The 18,652-nt window shown below is 35.3% G+C and overlaps 7 protein-coding genes and 1 non-coding gene across 14 annotated transcripts; 5 read left to right on the top strand and 3 right to left on the bottom strand.

The window, feature by feature from the left end:
* Nucleotides 1-152: 152 nt before the first annotated feature.
* LOC140666182 (solute carrier family 66 member 2) lies at nt 153-1,717 on the bottom strand. 2 transcript variants are annotated; one of them, XM_072893092.1, is made up of 4 exons: nt 1,174-1,392; nt 910-1,046; nt 591-807; nt 153-491 (listed from the first exon to the last, which is right to left on the bottom strand). In XM_072893092.1, exons 1-4 carry the CDS (start codon nt 1,380-1,382, stop codon nt 299-301), a joined length of 756 nt encoding a protein of 251 aa, XP_072749193.1. In that variant the 5' UTR covers nt 1,383-1,392; the 3' UTR covers nt 153-298. The 2 variants fall into 2 exon arrangements, with proteins under 2 accessions (XP_072749193.1, XP_072749192.1); XM_072893091.1 differs by having other exon boundaries at nt 223-486; nt 1,174-1,717.
* A 390-nt stretch (nt 1,718-2,107) lies between these two features.
* On the top strand, nt 2,108-5,115 carry Hfw (leucine-rich repeat domain-containing protein hfw). 2 transcript variants are annotated; one of them, XM_072893081.1, is made up of 8 exons: nt 2,108-2,784; nt 2,867-3,125; nt 3,245-3,562; nt 3,640-3,809; nt 3,900-4,082; nt 4,170-4,328; nt 4,406-4,525; nt 4,613-5,114. In XM_072893081.1, exons 2-8 carry the CDS (start codon nt 2,867-2,869, stop codon nt 4,883-4,885), a joined length of 1,482 nt encoding a protein of 493 aa, XP_072749182.1. In that variant the 5' UTR covers nt 2,108-2,784; the 3' UTR covers nt 4,886-5,114. The 2 variants fall into 2 exon arrangements, with proteins under 2 accessions (XP_072749182.1, XP_072749181.1); XM_072893080.1 differs by lacking the exon at nt 2,108-2,784 and having other exon boundaries at nt 2,861-3,125; nt 4,613-5,115.
* Ais (DExD-box helicase 52) lies at nt 2,805-8,322 on the bottom strand. 2 transcript variants are annotated; one of them, XM_072893078.1, is made up of 12 exons: nt 8,190-8,322; nt 7,776-8,045; nt 7,505-7,690; nt 7,123-7,378; nt 6,978-7,050; nt 6,684-6,887; nt 6,513-6,603; nt 6,303-6,425; nt 6,072-6,222; nt 5,682-5,757; nt 5,379-5,584; nt 2,805-3,078 (listed from the first exon to the last, which is right to left on the bottom strand). In XM_072893078.1, exons 1-11 carry the CDS (start codon nt 8,274-8,276, stop codon nt 5,383-5,385), a joined length of 1,719 nt encoding a protein of 572 aa, XP_072749179.1. In that variant the 5' UTR covers nt 8,277-8,322; the 3' UTR covers nt 2,805-3,078; nt 5,379-5,382. The 2 variants fall into 2 exon arrangements, with proteins under 2 accessions (XP_072749179.1, XP_072749178.1); XM_072893077.1 differs by lacking the exon at nt 2,805-3,078 and having other exon boundaries at nt 5,207-5,584.
* Nucleotides 8,323-8,734: 412 nt separating this feature from the next.
* On the top strand, nt 8,735-8,806 carry Trnaq-uug (transfer RNA glutamine (anticodon UUG)). The gene has a single exon. It is a non-coding gene; the product is annotated as a tRNA-Gln (tRNA).
* On the top strand, nt 8,765-10,960 carry Dph1 (diphthamide biosynthesis 1). Its single transcript, XM_072892741.1, has 4 exons — nt 8,765-9,540; nt 9,622-9,929; nt 10,005-10,388; nt 10,686-10,960. Exons 1-4 carry the CDS (start codon nt 9,228-9,230, stop codon nt 10,911-10,913), a joined length of 1,233 nt encoding a protein of 410 aa, XP_072748842.1. The 5' UTR covers nt 8,765-9,227; the 3' UTR covers nt 10,914-10,960.
* A 472-nt stretch (nt 10,961-11,432) lies between these two features.
* LOC140666030 (uncharacterized) lies at nt 11,433-13,343 on the top strand. Its single transcript, XM_072892742.1, has 3 exons — nt 11,433-11,852; nt 12,045-12,285; nt 12,447-13,343. Exons 2-3 carry the CDS (start codon nt 12,061-12,063, stop codon nt 12,753-12,755), a joined length of 534 nt encoding a protein of 177 aa, XP_072748843.1. The 5' UTR covers nt 11,433-11,852; nt 12,045-12,060; the 3' UTR covers nt 12,756-13,343.
* Nucleotides 13,344-13,514: 171 nt separating this feature from the next.
* LOC140665630 (DNA polymerase delta subunit 2) lies at nt 13,515-15,654 on the bottom strand. 3 transcript variants are annotated; one of them, XM_072891941.1, is made up of 7 exons: nt 15,457-15,654; nt 15,105-15,304; nt 14,714-14,946; nt 14,429-14,645; nt 14,122-14,359; nt 13,762-14,054; nt 13,515-13,688 (listed from the first exon to the last, which is right to left on the bottom strand). In XM_072891941.1, exons 2-7 carry the CDS (start codon nt 15,271-15,273, stop codon nt 13,579-13,581), a joined length of 1,260 nt encoding a protein of 419 aa, XP_072748042.1. In that variant the 5' UTR covers nt 15,274-15,304; nt 15,457-15,654; the 3' UTR covers nt 13,515-13,578. The 3 variants fall into 3 exon arrangements, with proteins under 3 accessions (XP_072748042.1, XP_072748041.1, XP_072748040.1); XM_072891940.1 differs by having other exon boundaries at nt 13,516-13,688; nt 14,714-15,015; nt 15,105-15,315; XM_072891939.1 differs by having other exon boundaries at nt 13,516-13,688; nt 14,714-15,015.
* A 309-nt stretch (nt 15,655-15,963) lies between these two features.
* On the top strand, nt 15,964-18,639 carry LOC140665631 (probable pyruvate dehydrogenase E1 component subunit alpha, mitochondrial). Of its 2 annotated transcripts, none has more exons than XM_072891942.1 (6): nt 15,964-16,212; nt 16,667-16,903; nt 16,997-17,215; nt 17,298-17,546; nt 17,638-17,886; nt 17,988-18,639. In XM_072891942.1, exons 1-6 carry the CDS (start codon nt 16,162-16,164, stop codon nt 18,171-18,173), a joined length of 1,191 nt encoding a protein of 396 aa, XP_072748043.1. In that variant the 5' UTR covers nt 15,964-16,161; the 3' UTR covers nt 18,174-18,639. The 2 variants fall into 2 exon arrangements, with proteins under 2 accessions (XP_072748043.1, XP_072748044.1); XM_072891943.1 differs by lacking the exon at nt 15,964-16,212 and adding an exon at nt 16,377-16,394.
* Nucleotides 18,640-18,652: the final 13 nt, after the last annotated feature.

Raw genomic sequence — 18,652 nt, 5'->3', positions numbered from 1 at the left:
AATAATATTTAATATTTAATTTAATACATTAAATGTAAATTTTATAAAAGGATATTTACATATATAATCTTTCATATATTAAATCGTTATTGAAATATTAAACGTTTAAATCGTTATCAAAATATTAACTGCACTTTGGTAAATATTTAGAAACTTAATCTATTTTAAATACTTCGATCTGAGGGTTATAGTCAATATAAAAATATTCTTTTTAGATTTTGTTAAATTTCTCTAGTATTGAGAAATAAAAAAATCTGCATTTATAGATCTAGATGAGAAATAACTTGTTAAATTATCTTCAGTCCGATCTTATGGGAGCTCTTGTATGTACATTGTTATTAGTCTTATAAAGATACACTTGTGCTAAAATAGCGATATCAATTATGACTTGAAGAGCACCGCACACCTGAAATTGTACGGGAGTATCTCTTAGAACAAAATAACACGTTTTGAAAACATCTCCTACAGTCCACATTGTCACCATAGCTATACTGAAATCAAACGAACGAAATAAATTAATTTGAGTCTCAGAGATGCATAGCATATACATATACATGCTCCATTTTCTTCAATCTAAATCTTTCATTTACCTCATTCCTACGGTTGATTTATTAGACGAATTACGAAGAAATTGTGGAACTCCTAGCATAGCCTCTATCAATACTGCTAAGAACCCGATAACTTCGATGAATGCTGGTATATCCATAAATAAATATGTTAACAAGCTGCCTACACCAGCAAATAGAATCATAAAACCCAAGTAAGACTTGAAGTCTGTCCATTTCCAAAAAAATCTAGCATCCAAATCTGCAAAATAGAAAAATCATTCACAAGTACATATATATATATATATATATATATATATATATATATATTACATGTTCAATTCAATAATAAAGCTCCACTCACCTGTAAGTACACGCTCCTTTGATTTGATTATCTGAGTTCTGTTTTGTATATTAATACAAAGCTTAATCATAACAAACATTGCCACAATCATGAGTAAACTTTGTAATAAAAGTGGAAGCTCATAATGCTTGCCGAACCTGTAATAAAAACATAGGTAACGTATAAGAATACCTTATTCGATATTTATTCTTCTCATCATGCGATTAATACAAAATGTATGGGAAAATACGCATCTGAAAACATGAGTCTTGCGCAAGTACAAACCAAAATAATATGCGAAGCGTGTTGGCGATTAGAAGAGTGAGACAGACGTAGAGGGAGAATCCTTCCGCATCTTCTTTCCTCTTGATCTCCTTGTATTGGGGGATGTACGGGATAACCGCGCCAAAAATCAACGCCCCGGATGCGATCCAGCTAGCTACGTTCTTCAAGTTCAGCTCGTACGTGTCGTCCATCGTTATGTGCTTCAACATATCGCTGTACTCCCTCGCTAATATATCACGTCATTATATACATCATTAAAAAGAAGGCGATTATCGTACACGCGAATACGAAATTTTAGGTTAGGTTAGGTTATAAACTGGCCATCCGTCCTCGCGAGCGTCGTCGTCGCCCTCGTGATAAAACCCGCGACGTGCCATATCGGGACGTATCCATATTATCTGATATTATTAAACGACGTTGATAGGCCGAATCTTATCGCAGGCGGAAAAAGTCAATTTTACATCTTCTCGAGTTTGACGTCCGTTGACATCCCTTCGATTTGACGTTTACGCTACCAGATGGTTTTTTTTTTTTTTTTTTTTTTTTTTTTTGTAATCTCTATTTCTTTTTTTCTTCTCTTTCTTTGTAGTTTCCGTCAAGACCGATGATCACGAATGGCCGATAGAGGTCCCTTTTCGACCTTTTACCGATTGGTTGAGATTCTTTCTTCTCAAAAATGGCGGAACCAATCCGGAAAGATTCGGAATTTTAACCTTATTTATTTTAAAAAATACATAATCACAATTATGCGCAGACTGTCATATAAATATGCATATATTTTATGAAATAAATATCGAGGTTATCATGAATTGTAAAATTTATCTAGCGTATTAAAAAAGATATCGTACGTCACGAATGCAACAACTTTTTTTTTTTTTTTTTTTTTTACCACCTCCAAAGTCCCGTTCGAAATGATGAAAAAAAACGCACACATCGCTCAACAATAATATATATAATATTTTGCATAAAAAGCAATTAAATTTGCATTCGTGCAAAATAATCTGCATACAGAAGCGACCTTCCCAGTGCGATTTATATTACGTTGAGGCAATATCGTGTTAAAAAAACAAAAAAAAAAAAAAACGACGCATATGATATATTATTCCCCGCGCGTGGATACGATAATGAACCGCGATCGTTCGATAAGCTGATAACGCATATATGCACACACGTCGCTCCCCCCCCCCCTCTCCCCTCCTTAACCGGCCTCCGCCGTTTATTCGCCGCTTAATTGGTGCACTCGCGCGCGTCCAGAGAGAAAGAGAGAGTGTAATGAACGCGCGCGAACCCTCGACCGACCAATTTCGATTCATCAACAGGTCAATCCGAGCGACCCGAGTGGCCGCGGTTAAACGAATTAATTCGTTTGTGCCGATAGTGCGAGGCCTCTGCGAGCACGGCGAGTAATCAAGTATGCTCATTGAATTATAGCCCGTGAAACGAGGAAAACACGCTGTTACATATCGCGTTAATTACACAACGCTCTCTCGCAAACAACGCACCGCTATTGTGCGGACCAGGGTTCTGCGCAAACAAATTTATTAGACGAATCCTATCTATATTTACTTCAGACGCGGAGCTATTAACACGCTGGAGCGATTAACGTTAAAGGTAAATTATATACTGTGTACTTTTAAGAATAATAGATTGCATATTCGAAGCTATTTACAATAATTGGTTGCATTGTATGCAGATGCAGTGGTTAGCCATAATAATGTGCCTATGTGCTGGAGTAGCCAGCGCGCGTACAGAGGAGGAGGATCAACAGCAGGGGTCGAACGGTGTCTCCAGTTCTTTTCCGGAACAATGTTTTTATAGACAGCCTATAGATTGTCCAGACTCAAACAGCTGTCCCTGCAAGAGAATTACACTTGCGAATGGACCAGAGGGCAATGCTGCGCTTTGCTGTAATACAGATGAACAGGCTTTAGAGTCTGGTCTTTCTTGCATAGGTGGGCATTGTGATGTAGAAAATATTGAATATAATCTTTGGAATCTCATTGAACAGCATGTAAATTTATGACGCAAGTTATCATTTATTATCTTTTACTGTTCCTATCTTATGCCGCAGGCTTTCAACATTCAAATATAAGTTACGTACATATACGTAATGCAACTTTGGATGTATTTAACGTAAGCGAAATTCGTTGGAGGATGCTGAAATCTCTGGCCATAACCGATGGCAGGATCAAAAAGGTGCAGGGGCAATTTCGCATGATGACGCCCACACAGTGCCTGAATCTCTCGAATAATGCACTGATGGAGGTAGAGAATAATTCGCTGACACGATTAGCGCAGCTCACCACTTTGGATCTATCTTATAATAAACTCACTCACCTTCCAGCTTTGAATACGATGAACGGTCGGGAATTCTGGCTAGACATTTCGGGTAAAATAGCGTGCGCTGTTATATCTCTTGATTAAACGGTACATTATATAATAGCGTACTGTTTCCTTTTTGTACAGGGACAAATACACTTTCGTGCCATGACGTATATCAATATATCAATAAAACGGGCGAAAAGCAAATCACTTTTAATCGCGAAAATGAGACAGTGTGTTCTTCCTTGGCGACATGGCATTGGTTCAACACCACGGAACGTGTACCTCTTACGCAAGTGCTTTACCTCAGTTCGGTATGTTTCAATAAGTATATATGTATATATGTAATATTGTAAGATTGTAAGATTACACATGAGATAATCTGAATTAGTTTTGACCTTCAGTTGCAAACGGAATGTCCAAAAGGTGATACTTGGCAATGTCAATGTGATATTAAAAGACTGGACATTATCGAAGGCAAGCCACCTACTCACGCTGTAAATGTAGATTGCAGTGGAATGCAATTGACAGAATTACCCGAGAAATTGCCACAAAATACAATAGCACTTAATGTTTCCTATAATAATGTACGTTTTTAATATTTCGCGCTCTTTTTTTTAATCATATATTAATTTCTATGTAACGCGAATTATTTTCCTGAATTTTTTTTTTAGATCACCGTTTTAGATGACCTGAGTACTAATCCGTGTTACGAAGATCTACGAGAGTTTTATGCAGACTATAATAATATTTCTTCGATAAACAAGCTGGAAGGTTCCAAGTTTCTAGATAATTATGCTTTACTGAGTTTACGATACAATAAAATCAAATCAGTGAGTATAAAAAAATATATTTAATTCTTCAATGATATATCAAATGCACATCCAAAATGTATGTAACATGTGTTTAGCTGCCAACATACATATTAAGTCCAAGCGCACATAATAAGAATTTTCTGAGTTCGAGAAACCTGGTGAGATTAGGAGGCAATAAATTGCATTGCGACTGTAATACTGCAAAGTATTTAAAGGTATGATTTTTATAAGAAAACAAAAAATTACATATACAAGTATAAAATTCTAAAAAGAGAATTTTTATTTTTTTTTTCATTTTTTAGGCATGGTTGCAAACACGAATATTAGACTCCGATGAAGTAATGTGCGAAAATGTAAAAGACAAAGTTGTTGATCTGGAACCATCGAAGATGTGTGTGTATCCAGGAGACTGGACAGATTATATATATTATATTATTGCTACCGAGGTGATACTTTTAATAGGTTTGATAGCCAAAGTGTCATATGACTATTGGGTATTCAAGACGGCAGGATATCTTCCATGGCCGGCAAATAAAATGCCAAAATTACCATGCGATTGGTTGTTCGAAACGTAGATCGCGTTGTAGACATTAGTGAGACTAAGGTGCAAAGAAACAAAAATGTGCAATAGAAAAGCAAGTTCTTCTATCTTTGTTAGGGATAAACACTGATTCGTGCCTTCGAAAAAATGAACATTGTGTCAATTATAATGCTGTAATGCAGTGTGATAATATTTTTAGCTCTTCCAAAAACAGAATTTCAAAGTAATTTCTGCATACAACTCCATGACAAAATATTTTGATAAAAAGTATATGATTGTTAAAGATTTGCAATAAAATAATGTATTATATTTAATAGGGATTTATATGTAAAAATATTACATAAAATCATAAATATTGTTATACACGAATATTTATTATTTAAATTATCTATATAAAGTCTTTGACTATCCTTTACATTTATATAGACATCCTTTTTTAAATATATAATTCTTCTCTTTTACAGAAAAATCTTGTATTTATTTCACAGCGTCATGTGAAAAGGCCATATTACGATTATTGTACTCACACTTTTACGTTTCCTGCTCTGGCTTTGATTTCTTTTCCACTTGTTGCGATTTCCGCTTACGTTTCTTGAACGTGGGGACGGTTAATATTCTTTCACGTGTGGGTGCTGTACGCTCGAGCTTTCGTCGTTCTTTCTTACTGTGCTTCTTCATAGCTAACATGTAATCCGGCACGTCGCACCCGGACGCTCGCATAATCGCCGCGATACTGGAACGGAAAAAGAGCGCACAGTATTTTATATATTACTAATTCTCATGGTAATATATACACCACATGGATATAAGAGACAGAATGACACACATACCTTCGCAAATTCAACGTATCCTGTCGAGTGAAAAACGTTATGGCCTTTCCTTTGTGACCGGCGCGGCCAGTACGACCTGTTTCAGAAAACGAATTCAAATGAGAAGATTATCTTCATAGATCAGCATTGTCCCGTTTTTTTAACACAAGCTAACAGATGAATCGATAACCATCTCTTTGTGTTACATAAAAAGCATGACCTTTTTTTTTATGTTAATACTATAAATGTGTAAAATAATTCGCAACGACAAAAAAGATTCAAAGTTGCTGTTTGGCATTTGCTTAACAATAGCAAAAATGATAAAGGAAAATAAAGGAGAATAATTTTAGGCGTTCATGTTTTATGTATTCAAACGAGACGATGATATCTTAAGTTTATTGAATATATTACCTATTCGGTGAATGTAAGAGATGGCGGATGGCGGGAAATCATAATTAATAACGAGATTTACGCCTTTAAAGTCTATACCTCTGCTCATCAGTTCTGTACAGATCAAGACCCAGATTTGTCCTTCTCTGAAGCAACGTACAATGTTATCTCGCTGGAATAATATGACTGTGATAAATGTGATTACAATTTTACGAACATAATTACGCGAGAGTACTTTCTTGTTAATTATACCTGTGTCGTTGTCCTATCAGCGTGAATAACGTCCACGTTAATTCCATCGTATATAAGCTCATTAAAAAGTTCTTGAGCACGCTCTTTACTTTGCACAAATACCAAGACTGGTGGTGATATGCCCTTTAATAATAATTAAGAATGTATAAATGTACACACCATTTTCAAAGTATAATAAAGTATTGTAATTAAATGATAAATTATTCTTACCTTCTGAATCATATTTCTAAATTCTAACAATTTGCCTCTTTCATTGCCAACAAACAAGATTTCTTGATTTACCATATCTGTAGCTGCATTTCTATAATAGATAGAAAAAAGTTTTTTTAATAGATTTCACTTTTTTATCAAATCTATCAAAATAAGTGACATTAATTATACCTGTGTCCGACTGTTACTGTTACGAGTCCTTTTATATTACGGCGACACCACTTTGAAACCGCCGGAGTGTTTGTCGCACTAAACATAGCCCGACGTAAATCTGGATTAGTGCAAGCTCTTGTAATCTCATCTAATTGTTCCCTAAATCCGCGTATTCCTTCTTCAAAAAGCTTATCCGCTTCATCCACAATTAACCATTCCACACTGTAAAAATAAGAACAAATCAATATTGCATCTAAAAAAAAATTTAATTATAATTGTTCAATGGATTATAACTGTTTGTGAAAGACATACTTGCTTAATGAAATGGCTGGAGGATCTTGATTTAAAAGAAAAACTAATCGTTTTGGTGTGGTAATTAAAATATCTGAAACAAACAAATTTGTTAAAGAAAATAATTAGAAATATCTATCAAAATCTTTGCATTTATTGTACTCACCAAATTTTTGTGAGCTTGAAGGTCCATATTTGGTAAGAGCCTGATTTATTTTGCCAATTATATGAATTCTAAAGTCGTAACCTTCACTTAATTTTAAACATTCTCTATATGTCTGTTTGGCCAATTCCCTTGTGGGACTTAAAATAACAGCACGAAAACCTTTTTTTTGTGGTCCCTGTAAACTGTGAATGATGGGTAACAGAAATGCTGCAGTTTTTCCTGATCCTGTCGGTGCACAAGCCAGTATTTGTCTACCCTGTTATCAATAAAAAAAAAAAACTAAAATATCTCAAATATTTGTAACATTTAGAAAAAAACTAATTCTTACAACAAGATTATGACATTAGTTACAATCTTGTTGTAAGAATTATTTTTTTTTTACCTCTAACATAACTGGCATTGCTTGCATTTGTATCGGTGTTGGCAATATGTATCCACAATCTGTCATATTCTTTAACAAGTTTACTGGCACTTGATAACTCGTCCTTAATTCGTCAAATTCTAATATTAATTTAGGTACATGGCTACCCGTCACTGAAATGCGATTCGCATTCCTCATTTGATTTATCTACAGAACACAAAAAGCACTTTAGATATGTTCACAGAGAAACTTTTCTGTGTTTGATATTTAGTTCATTATATAAATTTCAAACCTTTTCTTGTTCTAGTTTCAATATCTTGTCCGCAGTTGCAATTTTTTTACGTTTCTTAACTGAATCACTTCCATCTCTTGTCACTGACAGTTCATTCAGCAATGTTATCCCATCTGCATCTTCGATTTCATTCTTCCGACGCTTTCGTTTTGCATTATTATCTATATTATTATCAGACTCTAACAATGTTACGTTATTATCTGGTTCTAACAGTTCATCGTTTATTATTTCCTTCTTAATGTTTACATTATTTTTGCTTGGTCTCACCATCTAAAAAATAGTAGAATATAAACACGTGTGTATACTTCAAATTAATTCTAAGAGAGAGAAAATACTCTCAAAGTATCCTTGAAAGTTGAAAGTATCCTCAACAAAAAAAAAAAAAAAAAAAAAAAAGAATAAATAATTAATTACCCCAAATTTCTCTGCATCATGTTGAAAGCGTTTTGTATCAAATTTTACGCCGGCTGAGAGTTTTTTAAAGAGATCGTGAGCATCCATAATTTACGTATAACTTTCACGATCACATGGGTGAAAAATGAGAGATTTCAGGTAAGGTTGGGTTAAGTTTAAGGCCGGGTCTACAATAGATGTAGTAAGCCTTAAGCCGTAAGAAATTATCCAATTACAATTGACTTTAGAGAAGAATAATAAATATGATTGGTTCATTTCTTACGACTTAAGGCTTACTACAGCTATTGTAAACCCAGCCTAAATTGACCAATCGAACCAAAGAAGCTTTTCCGACAACCATTGGTCAATCAAATGATTTAAAACTTTTGTAGAAATCGAACAGGGATCGATAAGGCAAGGTAACAAAAGAGAATTGATAAAAAAAAGAAGCTTAGAATTTTAGATGAAGAAGCAAAGGAAGGAAACAAAGGTAAAAAGAGTGAAACGAATGTATGATATGAATAAAAATACTAAAATAGACGATATAGAGGAGACTCTGCAAGTGAGGTCCCATGGTGTAATGGTTAGCACTCTGGACTTTGAATCCAGCGATCCGAGTTCAAATCTCGGTGGGACCTAGGTGAAATTTTTTTTTTTCTAAATTTTCAATAATTTATATTTTATACGAGTGTGTCAGTTTGATATAATTACAAAATATGTCTGTGTTAGAATTTATAGTACGTGTGCGTAGTAAATTTTGCTAAAGTGTCGGATATCTTTATCATATGATTCATAACTTAACCTAAAAGTGATATTGACATAACTTGCTTTTTAGAAAATTCACAGAGTTATTTATAATTTTTTTGAAAATAATATCAATAAATATCTAGTGTTTAAAGTCGAAATGTGTTGAATAACTTTCTCCAGAATTAAAAGGATTTAAAGAAAAATATCTATGGTTGTTTTTAACTTAAACAAGACGTAACATTTATTGACGTTTACGTGTAGACCATGTGTTGAAAGATTTTCGAGAATTAAATTGACTACGAATTTGAGAATATGGCCGAACAATGCGACTCCGTAGTGGTTATCAAGGCAAAACCTGTTCGTAAAGTTTTCAAGGCTCCCACGAGAGCCAGTAAAATTCCCGAGCAACTCTTGAACGATCCTTTATTGAACTCTGCAATAGCAGCCTTACCATCGAATTATAATTTCGAGATACACAAAACGATATGGAGGATCAGGGAAGCCAAGGCAAAGCGAGTGGTTCTCCAAATGCCAGAAGGTCTTCTAATGTATGCCACAACTATAGCTGACATCATCGAAGACTTTACTGAAGCAGAGACTGTTATTATGGCCGATGTCACTTATGGTAGGAATAGACAAGTATTTTAAGTCAACCTCTCTTGCACTACACATATACTGTATTTAACAATTTTATATCACATTACAGGAGCCTGCTGTGTGGATGATTATACTACACGAGCATTGGATGCAGACTTTCTGATTCACTATGGACACTCTTGCCTTATACCTGTAGATCAGACTGCTGACATCAAAGTGCTCTATGTGTTTGTAAACATAAAAATCGATATTGCACATTGCGTGGATTGTCTGCAAGCCACTCTACCAGTCACCACAAAGTTAGCACTAGTCAGTACAATACAATTTGCTACAACGGTACAAGCAGTAGCATCAGAACTGAGAAGAGAAGGTTACGAAGTTTCAGTGCCGCAGAGCAAACCGCTTAGTCCTGGAGAAGTACCTACAATTTTTTGCTGTGCATATAGAGATTAAGATAATACTGATGGTAGATAATACTAATTTCTCTGAAAGATTTTAGGATGCACAGCCCCACAAGTTCGCTGTGCTGATGCAATAATCTACGTAGGGGACGGCCGTTTTCATTTGGAAGCTGCAATGATCGCCAATCCTAAGCTGAGGGCGTTCAGGTACGATCCATACGCGAAGAAATTGACCGAGGAGTTTTACGATCACGAGAGGATGTTGAAGACTAGATACGAAGCGATACAACGCGCCATAAAGACTGACAAATACGCTTTAGTACTCGGTACTTTGGGCAGACAGGGCAATCCTAGTGTACTGAAAACCTTGCAGAATAGAATTGAGGCCTTGGGAAAACAAAATGTCGTAATACTGCTCTCGGAAATATTTCCGGACAAGATCAAGTTGTTCAAAGGCGTCGATGCTTTTATACAAGTAGGCTTTTTCTTTTTTTTTTTTTGAAAAGTGAAATATGTGTATATCAGATTGATGAAAAAATTTACTCGTTTTTCCATTAATACTATATTTATTTTAACAAAGAACTATGAGGCAAATATATTAAAAAAAGAAAAAAAAATAATGTATGTGTGTATAAAATTTTTAAATGAGCTACATAAGGAGAAAAAGACGAATAAATTTTTTCAATCGATTTAATGTAATTCAATACGTATCATAATTTAAAAAATTCGTATATAATATTAAACTATATCAATATATTTTTATTTATTCAAGATTGCGTGTCCACGATTGAGCATCGACTGGGGCGTTGCATTCGAGAAACCATTTCTTACACCGTACGAAGGGGCTGTCGCTCTCAGGATGGCCGATTTTAACATGGAACAACCGTATCCCATGGATTTTTACGCTAACATCAGTCTCGGGCCGTGGACCGCTAATCATAAAGAATTTGAATTAGAGAAGACTGACGCTTGTTGTGGTAAATGTAAAATGGACAAATAAAATAAGAAAAAAAAGTGAAAGGCTTAACGAGACTTTTGCTATCATAATTATCAACCTATTGAATTAAATTAAAATTTAATCTTCCTCTTCCATTATTCCATAATTTATGAAAAGAGCTTCTTAATATGTTTATCGTCAAATACGAATTGTTAGTTTGAACAGGTGTGCATCCGAACGCTATCCATATTAAACCCCCGTCATCCCCAAGTTGTTGATAGCGGAGCGATAATGGGTAGATAGGAGGGTCCGCGTGGGCGAATTACGTCATACGCCCACCTGTAGCCCGCTCGTATATATAGATATTAGAATATATAGGGTGTACGAAACGTAAAATTCGCGGCTCGCTTTTTTCACTTGTTTCTTATGATTAAAAAATAAAACGATTAAGAAAGTGCAAACTAAACAGACTTACTTGGAATAATACTTAGAGAATATATCGATATAAAATCAATGAAATAGACTTTGTAAAAAAAAAAAATTAAACACGAATAGTGTAAAGTTATTATAATTTATACAAAATGTTCTTTCAAAATTGATATCGGATATGTCATTTTGCATATAAAATCAATTGGTTTTTTTTATTTTGCATTGCTGAAGAATATATTGTGCGAGTATTGAAATGCATATCGATGAAACAACCAATATTATTGAAAGAAAAGAACACAGGGTACGTAATAAAATACCGAGGGTGGAAGGCGGCGCCGGCCGCACCCCGACGTCGCGACGTCAGTCGTTGTTCCAGCGTGGCTCAACAAGTACACGCGGCATCGGGTTGCAACGGATTCAAATTTTGAAAAAAATCTTGAGGTGACTTTGTCGTACAACTATTTAAAATGCATTAAATCGGCGAATACGGCATTAATCGGGGGAGAAGCATCACGGATCGTCTTTTTCACAGCGATTAAATCAACAATCTAATCCGCAAAACATTCAGAAAAAGTAAGTCATAGAAAATGTTAATCAATTTTTAATTCAATCTCATTTTTCTTTTTCAATATCAATATCAAAATTTGAGATAATAATTAATTTGAAATAATAACAATTAAAGAATATGTAATATGTAGAAAAACTCTCTAAAATTTTATCTTAAAATTGCAAGGATGAGGTGAAATTTTATTGTTGTTTCATCAGGAGAAAAGAACGTACTATGCGATCTAAAGTGATAAATGAGAACACGTGGGAGACAAAGTGGGATACGGAATCGTCGCATAGCGGTAGAGGCGTGCGACGAAAGGCGAGAAGAACGGAATCGTCGGGGTTGAAATTATCAAAACCGTCCAGAGGAAACACGGCGCGGGAGAGAACCCTCAGGAGGCTGGAGAGCAATGAACGGGAGCGCATGCGAATGCACAGCTTGAACGATGCGTTTCAAGTGTGTGAATACCAGATAATACTTATATATTAATAAAACAGAATTTATATATAAAAGGAAAGATTATAAAAAGCATAGAACTTCTTTTCATGTCAATACACATAATATTGTATTAATATTTTAAGACACATGTACCATGATGTTTTTTTTCTTCTTTCTAGTCTCTACGCGAAGTGATCCCGCACGTTACGAAAGAAAGACGGCTCTCGAAGATCGAGACATTAACTCTGGCTAAGAATTATATAGTAGCCCTTACGGACGTAATATGCGCCATGAGAAGTGAGGAGGATCAGCAGACGAGCGGCTCCGAAACTCAAGATTCATCGAACAGCGAGCAACGATTAGAATCCACCGCCGTCCGCATGAATATACCTATTGCATCCAGATCTTGCGCTTCCGAAACTCAAAACTTTTATCAGAGTAAGCATTCGCGATGGGAGAATGATCAGGACAACGTTACAGGTCTCTGAAAAGTTACGACGCTAAATGATGAGTTGATAGGTTCACGAATGGTACTTTCGACTATATTGGTCTTCCTTCCTTAATCCGTGCATGCGTTTGCGTTAAAAAATAATAATTTAACGCATCTATGTAAATCTTAGCAAAACTAATGATATATTTTATGACTGATATAATAACTTAAGAAACAAATACTAAATGTGTGCCAAAGAAAGATACTATTCATTATGCAGAAATGAGTATACAAGAGGAAATATTATATAAATAACAATAATATATTATTATGATATTTTACTTTAGATATATAAACAATGTTATTATTGTTATTGATTATTTTTGCAAAATGAGTTACAGTGACAAAATCATTTACAGAAATATTATGTATGAGTATAAATGGCTTCACACACACATACACTTATATGTGTATATGTATGTGAAGAGATAATTAGAAAGTTATATTTATATTTGTGAATGGCATTATGAAATAATGTTATTATTTGTTATACAAATTGTTTTACAAAATGTACTCTAATTATTTATTTATAAATCATTTTATGACATTAATTAACTATGACATTAAGATGTATACAAAGTTATACGGGCTACATTACTGTTATAAATAATTATATATATTTACTATATACATAATATATATAATATATATATATATATATATATATATATATATATATATATATATTCAAATCAATAAATTTAATTATATATTTGAAAAGATTTTGTAAAGTTTTATATTGATTTCTTTCCTTATATGGAAATTATGTACAATCTATTCTTTGATACTTTATTACTTTATATGATATAATACAAATTGCATCAGCCGAATGAAATGGGCTGCGTCGTCAGGTCTTGTAAATTGACTAGTACCGCTGTCTTTGTTTCCGAGAACTTTGGAATGCATATCAACCTTATCGTTTGTCCCTCAGCTAAACATTCGATATACATAAATTATACCGCGAACAAAAGAACTTAAATTAGATTAAAAAAAAATTCTTTTACCTGTAATTAATTTCGTGTCATATTTATCCATATTCCCGGCGAAATATATATCCGGACATTCCTTCATAACGAATGGATCATTTTTGAAGAATGGATAAATAGGAAGCGTGTCCGGACCAGTTGGAGCATAATGTCGCCAGATCAAGGTTCGCTCCAGCCACTCCAATGGAGATAGTTGAGATAATCCAGCGATTTTCATGATATCCACGATTGGCCCGCCACAAGAACCGGCTACGACACGACCCCCAATATCTCCGATCCACGGATTAGTCGCACCATGCAAGCTCTTGAACCTGCATTATATCTGAATAGTATTACATAATAGAAGCTCTTGACGGGCCGCAAACAAATCGCTTCTACCTGGCCGATTTTTGCAGAGTACACGGATGAAAAGGTTGCTGAGGCATGCTATAAGTGCATGCAGGATCAAATTCTCCGGGCATCAGCATGACATAACAGCAATGGAGGATATTACTGAGGAAAGTGTCAAGTTTATGCATCGCTGCTATGTCTTCTTTGATCTTGAGTTGATCATATGATTTCGTTTCACGATAGCCTTTATGATAATGTATCTTTGTAGAACCGCGAATGGTGTTTCCTAAACATTTCATTATTTTTATATGAATTAAGCTATTGCCAATCAAAAAATATACTTTGGTTTTCTTACCAGCAATGATAACTCTAGCAATTACCGCTTCTTCCTCTTGCGCGTCGGTACAGCCTGCCATTCCAGTTATCCATTCCAAAAGTAAATCTAAGCTAAGTTGATCTGCGTTATTAACAAGATCTAATCCAGAAACTAGTAGAATTTTTACATTTTCCACCAATGGGCCATTCGATATACAAGGCTTTGGGATAAACCCTGGAAAACACCAATCCTCTACCTAAGAGCAAAGTTTCACATCAGCATGTTGTCTTCCCATCTTTAATTATTAATTATATAAATATATACCCAGAATGTTCCATTTTCTAATTCATGCCCTAATACAGCACAGATAAGTCCAGTAACTACTTCTTGAACGTTCACATGATTTCCCACTAATCTTATACGTAATGTTTCATCCTCCAGAAATAATTTGTCGTCGGCCGACGTGTAATTTTTATTCGATTGAGCTTCCAGTTGCAGCTCCTTGCTGAGTTCACGCAACAAAGAAGGTTTCAGCTTCTGATCCTTGTAGAGTGTTCCTATCAAAATATAAGATTTTTCTGAATCTTCCAAGGCCAAGCGTGAGACTTCTGTATATGAATAATCAGCTATAACATAAGTAAAGTAGAATAATGTAAGTAAAATAATATACGTGATAAGTGAAAAAAGATCTTGCGAATGTACAAACGTGACTTACCCCATTTTAATTTCGCTCTCTGTAGCACATCTTCTCGTAAATCATTCAGCCTCGCTGTATATACGTTGAGAGAATTATCATCATATTTTTTCTCTGATAATTTAAACCTGCCAAAATCTTTGAAGGAGACAATTTTCCGATTATATTTGCACGAATCATCGTCCTCCATCTCTTTATCTCCAAAACTTTAACTCGTGCTTCTGAAATTTCGCTTATTAAAATGTCACTTATTTCAGTAGATCACATAACAGATTACAATCCCCCGCCTCCCCCCCCCCCCCCAAAAAAAACAAAATGTTATCGTCAATAATAATTATAAAAAAAAATAAAAAAGTATCCAAGTAATACTTACTTTTCATTGTTTTCCATATTTTGAAGAAAAACACGCGGTCTGAAAAATCATATGATTGTTGTCATACGCATATTACGTCATGTGTAGAGGTGCGTTCAAAAATTCTATTCATGGAGTAGCAAATATTTGCACCTTTTGTTCCGATTGGTAAATAAAATTCGACTTGACAAGTAGGATTTTCGAACGCATTCTAGAAAGTGTAAATTATTTTGCTCATTTTTTAATGAGTGGTCGTTATCATTGCTTGAGAAAGCATAAAGACAGTAGCGGATTCTCGATTCGCAAAGTCGGGTGAAAAATTCACGAGGCGCACCCGGGCCCCACGATAAACGTCATCTTACGTAATAAAATTTTCTTCATTACATAACACGATAAATAACCATAACATGAGATAAAAAATGAGCATAAAACCGACAAGGATGCATCGATGAAACTTTTATCGATGCATCTATCGCATTTCGACTAGAATTCGTTCCTATAAACGACGCGCGCCTCCTGTACTTCAGTGTAGATGTTAATCATTTATATGCGCCAGCTACCAGCTGTTTAGTTCGGTGTTGAGTCTAGTCTGCGCTGGTCGGGTGAAGGTAATTTTCGAGGACGAGAGTAACAACGGGGCACCCTTGACTTGATTCCGCGAGGCGCAAATTCTTTTCTTCCCTTGCTCAAAGTTTTTCTCTTCCTCGAAAGAAAAAAAAAAAAAAAATGATACCAAGGTGCATCAGGAACGTCGCCGCGCAATCGTCACGACGGAACGTAAGTGCACACGACGAGGCATCGTGTGACCTCTAATTTGCAATATCGCGCTTTGCGTATCAAAGTCTCACATTATGAATCCCAGACTTCATTTCTCCTTCACTTATACCACACATCGTATTTTATAAGTCTTCTTTTTTCCCTTATTATCATACTCTTGCCAGTTTGGAAGCTGGAACGAGGTAATTATCTATATTCGCGATTCGATTGTGCTGCAGCTTTTAATATAATATAATAAATGGTGTGTGCTGCTGTTTTAAAATATTTTAAAGGTCAATTGATGTTAACGAAAAGGATTTAGAATTCTCAACTTTTAAGAAATATCATCACGCTGAATCACACAATAATATGTAAACTTCATATTGTCGCACATGTCACAATGTTATTTTGTCACGTTATGTTTTCACGCGAGCGGCAAAGTAACAAATGCTAAAGTTAAATACATTTTTTTCAGGTGGCTTCATTTTTCTTTAGCAAAAAAAGTAACTATGCAACTGAAGCTTCTTTCGAGACCAAACCTTTCCGTCTGCACAAGCTGACCCAAGGGCCATCCACTCAAGTGACAGTGACTAGGGATGATGCTATCGAGTTATTTAAACAGCTACATACGATACGTCGCATAGAAACAGCTGCTGGCAACTTGTACAAGGAAAAGATTATTCGGGGTTTTTGTCATTTGTATTCTGGACAAGTAAGGATCATTTTCCGTGTCCTTTTCTTTCTCATACATACTCATTTCAAAATGACTCCAATCCTTTTTGTTATATTTTTATGTGTCCTACAGGAAGCTTGCGCGGTTGGCATGAAAGCAGCAATGCGACCTCAAGATGCTGTAATAACAGCTTATCGTGCACACGGATGGACATATTTGATGGGTATAGAGCCATTTGGCGTTTTTGCAGAACTCACAGGTAAACAAGGTGGCAATGCCAAAGGCAAGGGTGGCTCGATGCACATGTACGCGAAGAATTTCTATGGAGGAAACGGTATTGTTGGGGCTCAGGTCGGTTAGGTTGATCATAAAACGATGTATAATACATATTTTTAGTGCGCAAGTTTCAAAAGTTTTCATCTTTGCATTATAGGTTCCACTAGGAGTTGGAATTGCATTTGCACAAAAATACATAGACAACGGCGGCGTCTGTCTAGCATTGTACGGTGACGGTGCGGCCAATCAGGGCCAAGTGTTCGAAGTTTATAATATGGCAAAACTGTGGGACGTACCTTGTATCTTTGTTTGTGAAAACAATGGATACGGAATGGGTACCAGTGTAGAACGTGCCGCGGCAAGCACAGACTATTACACCAGAGGCGATTTTGTTCCTGGAATATGGGTTATTATACATTATATTTATTTTCCTAAAAGAAATTCTCTTTCCCGTTTTATTTTGTCGAGAAAATTTACCGTTAGAATTCTTCGTGCAGGTAGACGGTATGGATGTATTAGCCGTGAGGGAAGCTACAAGATTTGCGATAGAACACTGTACATCTGGCAAAGGACCAATCGTTATGGAAACCGTGACGTACAGGTACAGCGGGCACAGTATGTCGGATCCAGGAACTAGCTACCGTACGCGAGAGGAAGTGCAAGAAGTCCGACAGACTCGGGATCCTCTGACCAGCTTCAAGGAAAGAATTTTAAACTCCAATCTCGTCACTGCGGATGAAATAAAAGTCAGTATATTTTTTCAAATTAACACTAATGATTAGAAATTTATTTTCTTGTTAGTTTAATCGACCTAAGTAAATGTACATACCGTCTTTTCCTGTTACAGGCAATAGAAGGCGAAATCAGAAAACAAGTAGACGATGCCGTGAAAGCTGCCAAGAATGACAAGGAGATTCCACTGAGCGAACTCACTGCCGATATTTATGCGACGTGTCTAGAAAAAGAAATTCGAAATACGACCCCCTTTAGTCCTTTATCGCACGCCAGACTAGGCCCAGCCGTGAACGCTTGAAACCGCTCAAGGACTGTCCCCTAAAATATTGTACATATTTTACAGTCACATGCCACTCTTCAAGATGTTCATAGACATATAGATTAGTTGCATAGAGATGTACATGCTTTGCATACGATTCTTTTATTCGAAATGTATTATATTATTATTTTATCATGACAAGTAGAACGGATATTTATAAGAAATATTAATTCAAGTGCAATTCGTATCGACATGTTAATCTCAATGCTCTATAATATGTAAACACATATTATATTACAATTATCAAACAATCTACATATTTAAAAAAAATCCACACTTCGACATAATAATTTGGAGAATTAAATTTATTTATTGACTAAATTTATCTCTGGTATATAAATTACCATGATACAGAAGGACCCTTTACTCTTAGAATTCGAGCCATTTGTCAATAAGAAGATAAACCTGTAAGAAGAAAATAAAAATTTGTTTTGTTTGATTTGCATTTAATCGTGTAT

This window comes from Anoplolepis gracilipes, chromosome 5 (assembly GCF_047496725.1).
Source record: "Anoplolepis gracilipes chromosome 5, ASM4749672v1, whole genome shotgun sequence".
Classification (NCBI taxonomy): Eukaryota; Metazoa; Arthropoda; class Insecta; order Hymenoptera; family Formicidae; genus Anoplolepis; species Anoplolepis gracilipes.
This window is presented reverse-complemented; position numbering and strand designations above follow the sequence as displayed.